The 15,167-nt window shown below is 40.8% G+C and overlaps 1 protein-coding gene across 10 annotated transcripts in view; it reads right to left on the reverse strand.

The window, feature by feature from the left end:
• MLPH (melanophilin) overlaps positions 1–15,167 on the reverse strand; it is a 114,128-nt gene that overhangs the window by 30,644 nt on the left and 68,317 nt on the right. For 6 of the 10 annotated variants that reach the window (XM_040439878.1, XM_040439882.1, XM_040439881.1 and 3 more), the window contains exons 7-9: positions 8,799–8,924; positions 8,426–8,627; positions 1,389–1,615 (exon numbers count right to left, since the gene is read on the reverse strand). In XM_040439878.1, the coding sequence (XP_040295812.1) occupies positions 1,389–1,615; positions 8,426–8,627; positions 8,799–8,924 (555 nt within the window). The remainder of the gene's footprint in view (positions 1–1,388; positions 1,616–8,425; positions 8,628–8,798; positions 8,925–15,167) is intronic. The other 4 variants (XM_040439884.1, XM_040439883.1, XM_040439877.1 and 1 more) reach the window with 2 other exon arrangements.

Here is a 15,167-nt window from a genome sequence, read left to right on the forward strand (position 1 = left end):
CGCCTTGGCCACCACAGTTTTTTTGTGTGCCAAATTCCACTGTCAAAGCTGCTGTGTAAATGGCCCCTAAGTATCTGTACTTCATCCTCCCAAGTGTCCAGAATTCAGTTGGGTCAGCCCGGGGAACATGTCCTTTCTGCTGCAGCTCTCTCTCTGTAACTGCCACAGCTTCTAACAGAACATATGGCTCGTTGCAGTTGAAGATTTAAACTGAACATGTGCGACCACCTCAGTGAGGTGGACAACTAATGAGGAAAAGAACAAACAGCAGTCTGGCGCTATACAGATACATTTTATTGAATAGCTCAGTGGCTATACAAAATTTTAAATTTCATGCAATTACAAAAGTATTCAGATCCAGGTGCCGGTTTGAAAATGTACAATCTGTTTTGTGACACAACCCCTTAAATTGAATTTTAATGAAGGTTCCCAAATTATACTAAAAGTAAATTAGATAATTTGTATTTATATGACTATAATCTATGACCAAAAAAACATGCAGAGGTAACAAGAAGCAGCATACTATATGTGCAGGGTTTGCTCTCATACGGCATAGGTAGGTTTCAGGACTTGCCTGACTGAGACCACCTTGGCGCTGGTAGGCGGGCACAGATGTGTTTTGATCAAAATATTTTGTCTCAGATCTTATCATATCAGAATAAGGGCTTAGTCCATATATAATATTTGCATGTATTTTGTTAGTGCATTCTGTTCTGTGATTATTCTTTTATAAATGTAGCCATGCACATCTGCATATTCATTTATCATATCGTGCAGGATGTTTTTTTTTTTTTTTATCTTTCTCTGTGATTTGTGCATAATATATGATCAGCCATTCATTGTGGACCATCTAAGATGGGTTACTCCAAAGCAGACAATACCTAAGCAAAGCCTTTTTCCAAAATATTAAATGTATGTCGAAAGTAACTCCTGATAATCTTATAGGGGTATAGGTTGCTACAAAGAAGGGTTAATAAATAGTTTTTTGGCTCTTTATGCCTCTAGTGTCCATCAAACAACTTCTCTAATGATAATCAATCTTTAAAGTGATTTTTCTGAGACACACTCATTCCAAGAACAAGGAACAGAGAAGATACTTAGCAGAATCATACAAAGAAGTGAAGAGCTTAAGAGCGAAGTGAAAAGGGAAATAATTTACATCAAAAGTGAATCTGAGCCATGATTTTAATTAAGCACTAAATGACAGGGTCTAATTACATCATCTGAAAATCGTCATGGCTGGCACAACTTTAATTACATAAAGTAAGAAAAAAATTTGGTTTATAGGAATATGCTCTCTTCTTGACATCATATACATAGAAATGTTTGCATATAGGATGCCTCACAGGGTTGCTGAAGCACAGAAGTCCTATGGGTACAGATGTTACCTGTGTTCCTGAGTGGTGGATATTTTCCTGAGATGATGCCCGGCTTCTACGTTTGGGGGGAGCTTTGGGTGCAGCCCCCCTTTCGTCATCCGAGCTGTCCATGTCACCAGAGTACTGTGATCCCTTGGGTATAAGGTAAGGGCTGCCTTTAGGGAGATAGCGGGTGCGAGTTAGTTGGGCATCTGGGATGGAACAATTTGTTTGTGATTCTGTTAAACAAGGAAGGTCTGGAGGATCAGATGAGAAGGGTAAGAGAGGGAAAAATGGGCATTATTGAAGATAGTTACAATGGAAAATATGTCTGATTTGGATTCTGATCTTTATGGTTATGCAAAGGCCAATGATGGCACAATCTACAGGAAAACACACAAGTCTCACATTGTCACATTATGTACCTTTTCGTTATACAGACAAGTTTAGTCTCATCTGAATGACGAAGAGACATAAGACCGCTTACAGTTTATAGATAGATAAACTTTTAGTAGACTGTTATATTGCTCCAAGTATTAACATGTATCTACAGGATAGGTGATAAATGCAAGATCGGCGTTGTGTTGACCGATAACGGCATACCGCAGCTCAGCTACCATTCACTTGAATATAAGCTGAGCTGAAGTATACCCTGGCATGGCCACTACACAGTGGATGGAATCTTCTGCTTCTGGCTTCAACACTGTATAACTTCCAACTGCCCAAACCAGTTAATTGGTGGGGATGACAGGTGTCGGACGGCCATCGATCTGATATTGATGACCTATCCTGAGGAGCTATGTATCCCATTGTAAATGATAAACCTCTGGCTGCCTGCAGGCACCGCTAGGGGGACCTAATGCATATGGATTTTTACAGCTACAGTAGAACTCATTAAGAGCTGTATAAATCTCTGAAGCCTAAAGTATGTATTCCAGTTACTGCATAGTGTATGGATGTATTGGATTTTCTTTATTAGCTGGACCAACTGTGCAGTATATTTTGCTGTATATGATCAATTTCACTACAGATTTAGTGCTCAAGGGATGGATGTTTTTGCTAACTTTCATTTTCCATTATATTTTTTGTGCATGATTATTAGAAATGAGCGAATCAAAGCTGACGAAGTCGAATTCGTTCCGAATTTCAGGAAAAATTTGATTTTGAACGAATGCGAATTTCCTCGCGCTTCGTGGTAACGAATCGCAATTTTTCCTAACAAGCTAGCCGGCTACAATGGCGGCTACACGTGTGAGGACATGGGGCAAGGAACTGTGGGAAGGCGGGATGACCCATAATGCTATGCATGCAGCCAATCAGCAGCCAGCCCGGTGATGTCACAGCCTTATAAATACAGCTGCCATCTTAGAGTCTGCCATTCACTATCGTACTTTGTTCAGGGACAGACATGAATGCAGGCGCTAGGGAGAGTGAAAGAAAAACTAATTGTAAAAAAAAAAGGAAAGAAGCGATTTACTAGTGCAGGGAAAGGATAGTGACCCTGTCATTGGGGCATTCTGTGGTCTCCTCATGCTGCTTCCACCTCACCACTACACTGCGTGCAGAATTATTAGGCAAATGAGTATTTTGACCACATCATCCTCTTTATGCATGTTGTCTTACTCCAAGCTGTATAGGCTCGAAAGCCTACTACCAATTAAGCATATTAGGTGATGTGCATCTCTGTAATGAGAAGGGGTGTGGTCTAATGACATCAACACCCTATATTAGGTGTGCATAATTATTAGGCAACTTCCTTTCCTTTGGCAAAATGGGTCAAAAGAAGGACTTGACAGGCTCAGAAAAGTCAAAAATAGTGAGATATCTTGCAGAGGGATGCAGCACTCTTAAAATTGCAAAGCTTCTGAAGCGTGATCATCGAACAATCAAGCGTTTCATTCAAAATAGTCAACAGGGTCGCAAGAAGCATGTGGAAAAACCAAGGCGCAAAATAACTGCCCATGAACTGAGAAAAGTCAAGCGTGCAGCTGCCAAGATGCCACTTACCACCAGTTTGGCCATATTTCAGAGCTGCAACATCACTGGAGTGCACAAAAGCACAAGGTGTTCAATACTCAGAGACATGGCCAAGGTAAGAAAGGCTGAAAGACGACCACCACTGAACAAGACACACAAGCTGAAACGTCAAGACTGGGCCAAGAAATATCTCAAGACTGATTTTTCTAAGGTTTTATGGACTGATGAAATGAGAGTGAGTCTTGATGGGCCAGATGGATGGGCCCGTGGCTGGATTGGTAAAGGGCAGAGAGCTCCAGTCCGACTCAGACGCCAGCAAGGTGGAGGTGGAGTACTGGTTTGGGCTGGTATCATCAAAGATGAGCTTGTGGGGCCTTTTCGGGTTGAGGATGGAGTCAAGCTCAACTCCCAGTCCTACTGCCAGTTTCTGGAAGACACCTTCTTCAAGCAGTGGTACAGGAAGAAGTCTGCATCCTTCAAGAAAAACATGATTTTCATGCAGGACAATGCTCCATCACACGCGTCCAAGTACTCCACAGCGTGGCTGGCAAGAAAGGGTATAAAAGAAGAAAATCTAATGACATGGCCTCCTTGTTCACCTGATCTGAACCCCATTAAGAACCTGTGGTCCATCATCAAATGTGAGATTTACAAGGAGGGAAAACAGTACACCTCTCTGAACAGTGTCTGGGAGGCTGTGGTTGCTGCTGCACGCAATGTTGATGGTGAACAGATCAAAACACTGACAGAATCCATGGATGGCAGGCTTTTAAGTGTCCTTGCAAAGAAAGGTGGCTATATTGGTCACTGATTAGTTTTTGTTTTGTTTTTGATTGTCAGAAATGTATATTTGTGAATGTTGAGATGTTATATTGGTTTCACTGGTAAAAATAAATAATTGAAATGGGTATATATTTGTTTTTTGTTAAGTTGCCTAATAATTATGCACAGTAATAGTCACCTGCACACACAGATATCCCCCTAAAATAGCTAAAACTAAAAACAAACTAAAAACTACTTCCAAAAATATTCAGCTTTGATGTTAATGAGTTTTTTGGGTTCATTGAGAACATGGTTGTTGTTCAATAATAAAATTAATCCTCAAAAATACAACTTGCCTACTAATTCTGCACTCCCTGTATGTCATAAGGTCCACTCTGTGGACTTCTCATACTGTTTCCACCCTCCCCACTTCTTGACTGGTCCACTATTTTGGCTTTCGGCCTGGCTGACATCATCATTTATTTGACCTTTATTCTGATCTGTCAGAAGGAAGGAAAAATGAGACGTACAACGAATCCTGTCTGTATACCAGCTGTAAGGCCTGTATGGTTCCATCAGAATGGGCTTATGATTTGGTAGCCAAAAGCAGGAGTGAGTACAAAACACAGAAGACATGCAAATATTCCATTCACGTGTTCTAGATCCATTCACGTGTTTTAGATCCACTCCTGTTTTGTTTTTTTGGGCATTAGCAATACTGATCGATTATTGAGCAAATGCTGACAGAGTGAAGGCGAATGCTCCACAGACAGGATCCATTTTTTGTGGGTTATTGTTCTGACGGATCAGAGGAAGGGCAAATTAATCAGTGACGTCAACACAAACTTACTGCTGACACCCTCTCCACTCTGTCGGGGGGCTCTACTTGTATAAGCGTTTAGAACAGGTTCTGTAGAAATATACAGTGGGATGCGAAAGTTTGGGCAACCTTGTTAATCGTCATGATTTTCCTGTATAAATCGTTGGTTGTTACAATAAAAAATGTCAGTTAAATATATCATATAGGAGACACACACAGTGATATTTGAGAAGTGAAATGAAGTTTATTGGATTTACAGAAAGTGTGCTATAATTGTTTAAACAAAATTAGGCAGGTGCATAAATTTGGGCACTGTTGTCATTTTATTGATTCCAAAACCTTTAGAACTAATTATTGGAACTCAAATTGGCTTGGTAAGCTCAGTGACACCTGACCTACATACACAGGTGAATCCAATTATGAGAAAGAGTATATAAGGGGGTCAATTGTAAGTTTCCCTGCTCTTTTAATTTTCTCTGAAGAGTAGCAACATGGGGGTCTCAAAACAACTCTCAAATGACCTGAAGACAAAGATTGTTTACCATCATGGTTTAGGGGAAGGATACAGAAAATTGTCTCGGAGATTTCAGCTGTCTGTTTCCACAGTTAGGAACATATTGAGGAAATGGAAGACCACAGGCTCAGTTCAAGTTAAGGCTCGAAGTGGCAGACCAAGAAAAATCTCGGATAGACAGAAGCGACGAATGGTGAGAACAGTCAGAGTCAACCCACAGACCAGCACCAAAGACCTACAACATCATCTTGCTGCAGATGGAGTCACTGTGCATCATTCAACCATTCGGCGCACTTTACACAAGGAGATGCTGTATGCGAGAGTGATGCAGAGGAAGCCTTTTCTCCGCCCACAGAACAAAAAGTGCCGCTTGAGGTGGGCTAAAGCACATTTAGACAAGCCTGCTTCATTTTGGAATAAGGTGCTGTGGACTGATGAAACTAAAATTGAGTTATTTGGCCATAACAAGGGGCTTTATGCATGGAGGAAAAACAACATAGCATTCCAAGAAAAACACCTGCTACCTACAGTAAAATATGGTGGTGGTTCCATCATGCTGTGGGGCTGTGTGGCCAGTGCAGGGACTGGGAATCTTGTCAAAGTTGAGGGACGCATGGATTCCACTCAGTATGAGCAGATTCTGGAGACCAATGTCCAGGAATCAGTGACAAAGCTGAAGCTGCGCCGGGGCTGGATCTTTCAACAAGACAACGACCCTAAACACTGCTCAAAATCCACTAAGGCATTTATGCAGAGGAACAAGTACAACGTTCTGGAATGGCCATCTCAGTCCCCAGACCTGAATATAATTGAAAATCTGTGGTGTGACTTAAAGAGAGCTGTCCATGCTCGGAAGCCATCAAACCTGAATGAACTAAAGATGTTTTGTAAAGAGCAATAGTCCAAAATACCTTCAACCAGAATCCAGTCTCTCATTGGAGACTACAGGAAGCGTTTAGAGGCTGTAATTTCTGCAAACGGAGGATCTACTAAATATTGATTTCATTTCTTTTTTGTGGTGCCCAAATTTATGCACCTGCCTAATTTTGTTAAAACAATTATAGCACACTTTCTGTAAATCCAATAAACTTCATTTCACTTCTCAAATATCACTGTGTGTGTCTCCTATATGATGTATTTAACTGACATTTTTTATCGTAACAACCAACGATTTATACAAGAAAATCATGACGATTAACAAGGTTGCCCAAACTTTCGCATCCCACTGTATCTGTAATCAGCTGATGAGGCTGTAAAAGGAGTGCACTTCTTGTTTACACAAACATCGACCTCTAAGGCTGAGTTACTACTTAAGTTATTTGGTCGGTTTTGGCCCCGTGATCGCCCGAATAAGTGAAGTGTGCAGTGTGATTGTAATAGCAACGCCTGTCATCTGCATGTCATACTGACTGACAGTATTATTTAACTACCACAGCAGACTCCCTATGCGTGTTACTGCAAGGCACAGTGTTCTACACCCAAATAAAAGCTCTATGCAGCCCAGAAATAGCTCTTTTTATAGCGATTCACCGCAAATATATTCGTATCGAAGCAAATTTCGAACCAGCCGAATCAAATTTTTGAGAAATTCGCTCATCTCTAATGATTATGGAGGCTGCCATCTTGCATGAGCTACTGTTAAAAGCATTTAAAAGGGGTTGCCCCATGAAAAATATTCTACAGTTTTGAAACCATCACCTGGGTCTGAATACTTTTGTAATTGCATTTAATAAAAAATTTAGCATAGCCACTGAGTTATTCATTAAAATATATCTGTATAGCGCCACCTGCAGTTTTTTTTGTTGTTGTATTTCTTTGATCTGCTCACTGAGATGGCCGCACATGCTTAGTTTTATCGTTCACCTGCCCCCTGAGCTGTGATAGGGAGAGCTGAGACACGCCCCCTTAGCTCCAGCAGAAAAGACCCTCCCCTTGAGCTGTCAGCTTGATATAAATCTAGCAGAGCAATAAATGGGGAGATCTCTGGATCCATGTGAGGTACAGGGCTGGTTATAGCTTTGTTAGAAAGAGATTATCATGTACCATATGATTTTAATTTTTTACATCAGTCATGGGATAACCCCTTTAAAGGTATGCTTTACAGCAGCCACATGAACTATACGACAAGAATAGACAGGAAATGTTCAGTGACTTTAATGGAAGAGTTTTCTGGGCATGCTCTGTGACCAGTGACAGATTTGTCATTTCTGGGGCCGTGTTGCACCACTAAACTTCCCCCAGTTGCGCCAGTAAGTTATTCCCTTGTTGCACCACCAAGCTCTGCCAATGTTGGCCTACTAAGCCCCACTCTCAGCTTAGCAGTGCAGCTGTGGCATTTCTGCTATATCTTACAGTTGGGAAGAGCCCCCCGGGCCCTGTGCTACTTAACTGGCAGCAAAGGCAGTATTTTCCCCCCATATATTTTTATTTTTTTAGCCAACCCCTTTTGGCAAGCAGTGGGCCCTCCGATCTCTTTGGGCACCAAGAATTTGCTTGGTTTGTGCAGTGGTAAAGTTCACCACTCTCTGTGATTTGAGTAGAAGTCATTGTACATGGAGGGGGAGTTAACCATCACCTATTGTGAATGGTGGATCCCGTTTTATCTATATAGAAATTATATCTGTCATTGTAATCCTGCTTGTGATGACAATGAGATGACTTTTGACTAGCGATCTCCACAGAACAGCGTTAGCCTATTGCTAGAGTGGCCAGTAGAAAAACAGCGAGATTTTAAGAAGCTTTATAAAATATAGATGTGACGTAGAAGATTAAAAATAACACAAAAATTATTAAAAAATATATTCAATATAAAAACATGATTCAAATTATAGGATATTTTCTAACAACACACTTTCAGAGTAGAAAATGCTGTTCAGTTTATGTATTTGTGTATTACAGAGCCCTCTGGCTGTGTGGTTCTGAACATGAACACAACATACTGTATTACGACAAGGTCAAGATGATGTTTAACAGAAGCTAGGGGCTTGTACTTACTGGACCTCCGGATGTTTTCCAGACTACGGCGTCGAGAGTTCATTGTCAAACGAACTTCAGTACTGAACTCCTGCTCTGGGTTGGGGGCATTTTGGCCTTGCTCCTGGAGAAGCCGGTGGAACACTGAAGCCAGCTCAGCTTCGGCAATGAGTGAATCTTTTCGAGCCACGTCTCTGCCAGTGCTGGTGTACTCAGAAAACGACTGTGAAACAAGACGTCATGTGAAATATCAAAGTTTAGTTTAGTCTCTTGGATACTTGAGTACAAAACACAGAGGTGGTTTTGTTTGCCCACCCTTCATACACTACCCAACCACCATGCAAATCAATTTGTATATTACGGAAAAGTGATAGCACCTCAACCCACAAGATACCTGGAAAACATCTGGTTCTAGAGATGGAGAAAGCTGCACCGATTGTCTGCGTGACTGAGCTGAATACTCAGAATCATTGTCAAAGTCATATGGGTGAACTGACAGCAGACGCTTGGTCTTGCGCATCTTCAGGAGAGAAAATCAATGAACAGTGAAGTCATAAGAGCAGAAAAATCAGCTTTGTACAAGAAGGATGCAGACATACATCATCCCAGATATGGAGTACTGCAGAGTGGGGTTTCCATCATGATCTAAACCGCTGAGGACAGTGTCCATTAAACACCACAGCTCACTGTATATATGTTAGAAAATGATGTAATTATTTGATGCTACAGTCAGTCATTTAAAGGGGGTTTCCAGCCTTACTATGGTTCTAACCAGGGAGTAGCTAAAGGCTCATGGGCCCTGGTGCAAGAGTTCAGCTTGTGCCCCCCTCCCCCCCACCTTCCCTCAGTGCTTTATGGCAAGGAGCAGGGGTGCACCTAGCCTTTCTGCTGCCTGAGGCAAAAATTGAAACGTCCCCCCCCATGCCAAATTCTCAACCTAACCCATTCCCTCCAGTCCTTCTGTCATCAGTAGTAGTGGCCAAGTTTCACCGCCTGAGGCAGTCGCCTCACCTGGCCACATTGGAGGTGCACCCCTGCCAACAGACAGAGAAAAAAATGAAATGTAGAACCAGCACTTGATGCTAAAATGTTTGCTATGCTTTAAAAGAGCAAAAAACAGCACCATGGTGTGAATACGGTCCTGGCGATCGCTCCCAAATAATGTGTTTCGGACTATATCAGTCCTTATTCAAAATGGAAGTGAATATGTCACTGCATGTGTTACATACCTCATACAGTCCTACCCTTAGGCTCCATTCACACGTCCGCAAAATGGGTCCGCATCCTTTCCGCAATTTTGCGGAATGGGTGCGGACCCATTCATTCTCTATGGGGACGGAATGGATGCGGACAGCACACAGTGTGCTGTCTGCAGCCGCAATTGCGGAGCGCGGCCCCGATTTTGGGTCCGCAGCTCTGCAAAAAGATAGAGCATGTCCTATTCTTGTCCGCAGCTTGCGGACAAGAATAGGCATTTCTATGGGAGTGACGGGCTGGTGTGTTGCGGACCCGCAATTTGCGGGTCCGCAACACACCACGGACGTGTGAATGTAGCCTTATAGAGAGGGATGTGTCCAACATATAAAAGACAAAAAACAAAAATATCTGAGAAATCAGCACATATACAAAGTGATATAGATATACTTGTATACAGCTATAAATACGGTTCAGGCCATGAGGAGAGTGGATTTGAAAAGGTTAATAAACCTGCTAGTCTTTGATGGATGACAGATGGATACTAGCTACCTTCATGACCTGTGATCTTAAATTGTTAATTATTATTATGATTTTTCCTATTTATACTGCTAATGTTTCAATTATGACAGAAAATGACTCAAACACAGAAACCTCTCCTCCTACCTCTCAGCGCTCATTATGAAATGTGAATAAAACAGCCAGACTCAATCGGATGATGTGTTTGAGGAACGCATCTTGGATCTTACTAAACTGTTACAAATGTTTGCTATGCTTTAAAACTCTAAAAACAGCACCATGCTGTAAATACGATCTAGGCAATCGCTCCCAAATAACGTGTTTCGTACTATTCCAGGCCTTATTCATAATGGCGGTGAATATGTCACTGCATGTGTTACATACCTCATACAATCCTACCCCTATAACGAGGGGTAGGATTGTATGAGGGGTAGGATTGTATGTTCTGTTTAAAATACAATTGGGATAACCACTTAAAGGCCGGGGACCTTTGGGGCATTCTTTTATTTATTCTTACATTCTACTCATTTTGGGCTAAAAAAAATGTTCAGTTGGTCTTTATAAAAATTTTGGATTAGATGGATTTTGGATGCTCAAGCCCCTGGGTGTCATTCCTCTCTGCATATGCTGTATTTTTGCATAGTGGAAAAATCCCATCATACTCTTGTTTTCTTAAATAAATGTTTTTTCCAGATCCCACATCAGTTTAGTAAGATCCAGGATGCGTTCCTCAAACACGTCATCCGATTGATTAAGTCTGGCTGTACAGTCATCCACATTTCATAATAAGCGCTAAAAGGTAGGAGGAAAGGTTTCTGTGTTAGAGGCATTTTCTGTCATAATTAAAACTAGAGATGAGCGAATTTCTCCAAAATTCTTTTAGGCCGGTTCGCCAAATTTTTTGAAAAAATTCGCATCGATCTGAATTTATTCATGGCGATTCACGTTAAAAAAATTGCTATTTTGGGGAGGCGTGGCCAGATGCGGAGCTAGGAGGATGCTCAAAAAAACAGCTCCAGCAGGTACCGACACATAAAGCGGCACACAGCACTCCTGGACCTCTTAAATCATGTCCTAACACGCTCCACAGCTGCCCCAAGCACTCACTTCCTCACTATAGGCCGCACTAAGAAAAAATATGCAGTGCCAGCAAAGATTAAGGTCTTTGTCCCGGCCTCGGGCAAAAATCAAGATGGAGCCCGCAGTTCTCACCTCAGTGGAAGCCAAGAACAGCCCCGCAATAAAGAACAAACTGCTCCTTCAATGAGAGGCTCTTTTGAATGTATACATGAGGCACAGTCACAGCCTTCCCCCAGCAGAGGCATGAATAGTCAAGTCACAGAATCCACACTGAGAAGTCTCTTATCTGAGCTGAAACAGTCAATACATAAAGATATCACCACTGCCTTCTCAGCATTGAAAAAAGATATAGCACAAATGGGGGACAGAACCTCCCATATTAAAAATAAAATGGAGGAATTCACAACCGCACACAATCAATTAGTGGACGCACACAATAAGGTAGAAGAGGATATTTCAAGGCATAACAATTTGTGGTTTAGGGGGATCCCGAAAGTATTAATGCAGAAGCTTTGCAGGATTTCCTAACGGATGTCTTTGTAGCGCTCATCCCATCAGCAGAACAAAGAGATTTGCTTATAGACAAAGCGCATCGCATACCTAAGCCTAAAAGTGCACCAAACTCAGCCCCTAGAGACATCATCGCAAGATCTCCCGGAGCGCTTCCAAAACGTGTTGGTGTTTACAGACCTATCCGCTACCACCTTAAACAGACGCAGGGAATTCTCTACTGCCACAAAAGTCTTGAGGGACAACAACATTGCCTACAAGTGGGGATATCTAGTCAAATTGATAGTCTCCAAAAATGGCATAACCCATGTCCTGACATCGCTGAGAAAAGCCATGACACTACTGCAAAAATGGTCGCTAGTAACTCTGGATGAAGACACAAGTTCTGCACTAAAGAAAAGACCACCGCCGACGCTTTCTAAAAAATGGACATAAATCATGGGGACAATTTTGAGCTGCAGTCTCCTGGGGTCTGGTGAGTTAACCCTTTATAGTTTCAAGTACCCGGAGCAGCGAAGGAACGGCTAACTTCTTTGATCTCCCCCATGTAATATACAGGATAAATAGAGGATCCAGTAGGTTCACTTAGAACTGGACTCTTACCTATTCTACTGTTATATTCTACTGTTATAATTACAGTTTAATCTGTTATAGTTAGTTGTTAGCGGTAGTATATCCACCGCTTTCTTTCCTTCTTAACCCCATTGTATTTTTTCTTTTTTTATTATTGTTTTCATTTTACTTAACGGTGACATTCCTATTTAGGATACTAATATGGTTTTTACTATCTCTAGTATTAATACTAAAGGCTTTAATAGCCCTTTTAAAAGATCAATGTTCTGGAAGGAAGCAAAACTATTAAAATCTGACATAATATGTGCCCAAGAGACCCACTTAAATAAAGAGGACACTTTTAGGTTGCACCATAGGAACGTCACTAATATTTTTATCGCTCCAGCTACGGGGAAGAAAAAAGGGGTAGCAATAGCGATTACATTTTTTTTAGCTTTTCGAAAGAAATAATGGACCAAGACGAAAGATATAGTATGTAATATTAATAATAAAATATATACATTAGTCACCATATATGCCCCTAATCATCAACAACTTCCTTTCATTAAAGATTTATTATTAAAGATATCCAGCATAAAACAGGGGTCATTGCTCATTTGCGGAGATTTTAATTTATCTCCATCACCCATCATGGATAAATCCTCCCATCCAGATTCCAGCCACTCATCCCCATTTGCACAACTTCTTTTATCAGAAGATCTGTACGACACGTGGAGAGTACTACATGCTTCCGAGCGTGACTACACATTCTATTCCAATCCACATAAAACATATGCAAGAATTTACCTTATTATAGTAGATAATTGGTTACTGCAAAATATTAAAATGGCTAGCATAGGTTCAATAATATGGTCGGACCACGCGCCAGTGTCATGCCAAATTTCTGAAGACTTTAATAATTACCCTTATTCACCCTGGAGAATGAATAATTACTTATTAACGCACCCTAAATACAAAAAACTAATACAGGAGAATTTACAGGAATATTTTTCCTTTAATTGCACTGCAGATATCTCCCCGATCACTGCGTGGTGTGCGCATAAAGCGTTTATAAGGGGCAGCTGATAAAAATTGCTGCTCATAACAAGAAATATAAACTTCTCTAGACAGAAAAACTAAGCAAAGCCATAGCAGACCTGGAATATTCACACAAAATTAAACCTTTGCCAATAACATATAAACTCCAGGATTTAAGATATGAGCTATATCAATTATATCAACACAAACATGAACACTACCTAAGAAAAGCGAAAACACGCTTCTACTGGCAGGGGAATCGAGCAGGATCTATGCTCGCTAATAAGATTAAAGCCTGCCAGATGGAAACCACACTATGTGTACGATGACGAGCACAACAAGCAGCAAAACTCCAGAGACATAGCCAACGTCTTCGCTTCTTACTACTCCTTACTTTATAATCTCAATGATGATCCCTCCACCCCACAACCAACTAGTGATGAGATCAAGACTTTTCAGAAAGAAATTCCACTTCCAGAAATAGCAAAGGAACAATTAATAAATTTAAATAAACCCATAGAACTACAGGAAATATTAAAAGTGGTAAAAACGGCCAAAATTAATAATACCCCAGGACTCGACTGTCTGTCAATGAGTACTTTAAAACCTGCTATGACATCTTAGCCCCTCATATTATACCAACTTTTCAGGAGATCTTCAACACATGGGAAATCCCTGGTAAAATGCCTCACACCGTCTACCTCAAACCTCATCTTAACTAACTATACGCCTTTAAGGGAGAAAATAAAAATGGAGCTAATTAGAATGAAAAAACATGAGATCTCTTGGACAGGTAGAATCACTTCAATTAAAATGTTTATTTTGCCTCAGATATTATACTTGTTCCGTAATTTAACAATACCCTTTCCTATGAAAATATTAAAGGAACTGCAATCTATCATATCTAAATATAGATATGCCAAAGTGCTATACTTACCTCTCTCCAGAGGGGGGTTCGGGTGCCCGTCTATTGTAAGATATTATAGAGCCTGCATATTTGAGCAGCTTAGATTTCTATGGAAAGGTGAGGAGGAGAACAGGCTATGGATCTATGGATCTGGATCTCAATTGAAAGCATCTAATGGGATATCTAACCCATCCTCATTCTTTTGCGTTTATTCAGTGACAGAACAAAAGCATAAAAAAGTATATAATACACCTCTCTCCTACAATTGATGCGGCTTTAGAATTATGGAACTTATCAACCACCAAAGTGAAAGTCATCAATGTGGATTTCTATAAGGCCCACCTAGAAGTATTAGAGAGGTGTATCCCAGATTTGGATCTCAGAACATGGGTTCACACTGGCATTAGGTATATAGGGGAATTATTTGAAAATGCTGAATTATTACCTTTTAATACAATTAGAGATAAGTATGGCATACCCAATAAGGAATTATACAAGTATTTGCAGATAAGACACCTATTTTCTAAAAGAAATGTGTCCACGGCCTGTTCCTTCTAAGCTTTCTCATTTGCTACATAACCCCTCTCATCATCTCAAGTGACTGTCGCTATCATTTAACTATATGTTATATACTATTGACGACCCCCTAGCTGTATATTGTCGTAATTGGGAAAAAGGTCTGAACTGCTCTATTAGTACAGATCAATGGCAGGCATCCTTCTCAATTACATCCAGGTTATCTAAGTGTACGAATCACCTAGAAAACTCAAGAAAGATTCTATATAGGTGGTATCTTACACTGTCTAGGCTAAATAACATATACCCTAATACAACTAATACATGTTAGAGGTGCTCTGAACCCAAGACAGACATGATTCATGTATGGTGGAACTCTAGATAGATTAAAGCTCTTTGGTCAGCTATCAATAACCTATTGACCCAGGTTTGTGGAAATTCAATTGC

Source organism: Bufo bufo, chromosome 7, assembly GCF_905171765.1.
Source record: "Bufo bufo chromosome 7, aBufBuf1.1, whole genome shotgun sequence".
Lineage (NCBI taxonomy): Eukaryota > Metazoa > Chordata > Amphibia > Anura > Bufonidae > Bufo > Bufo bufo.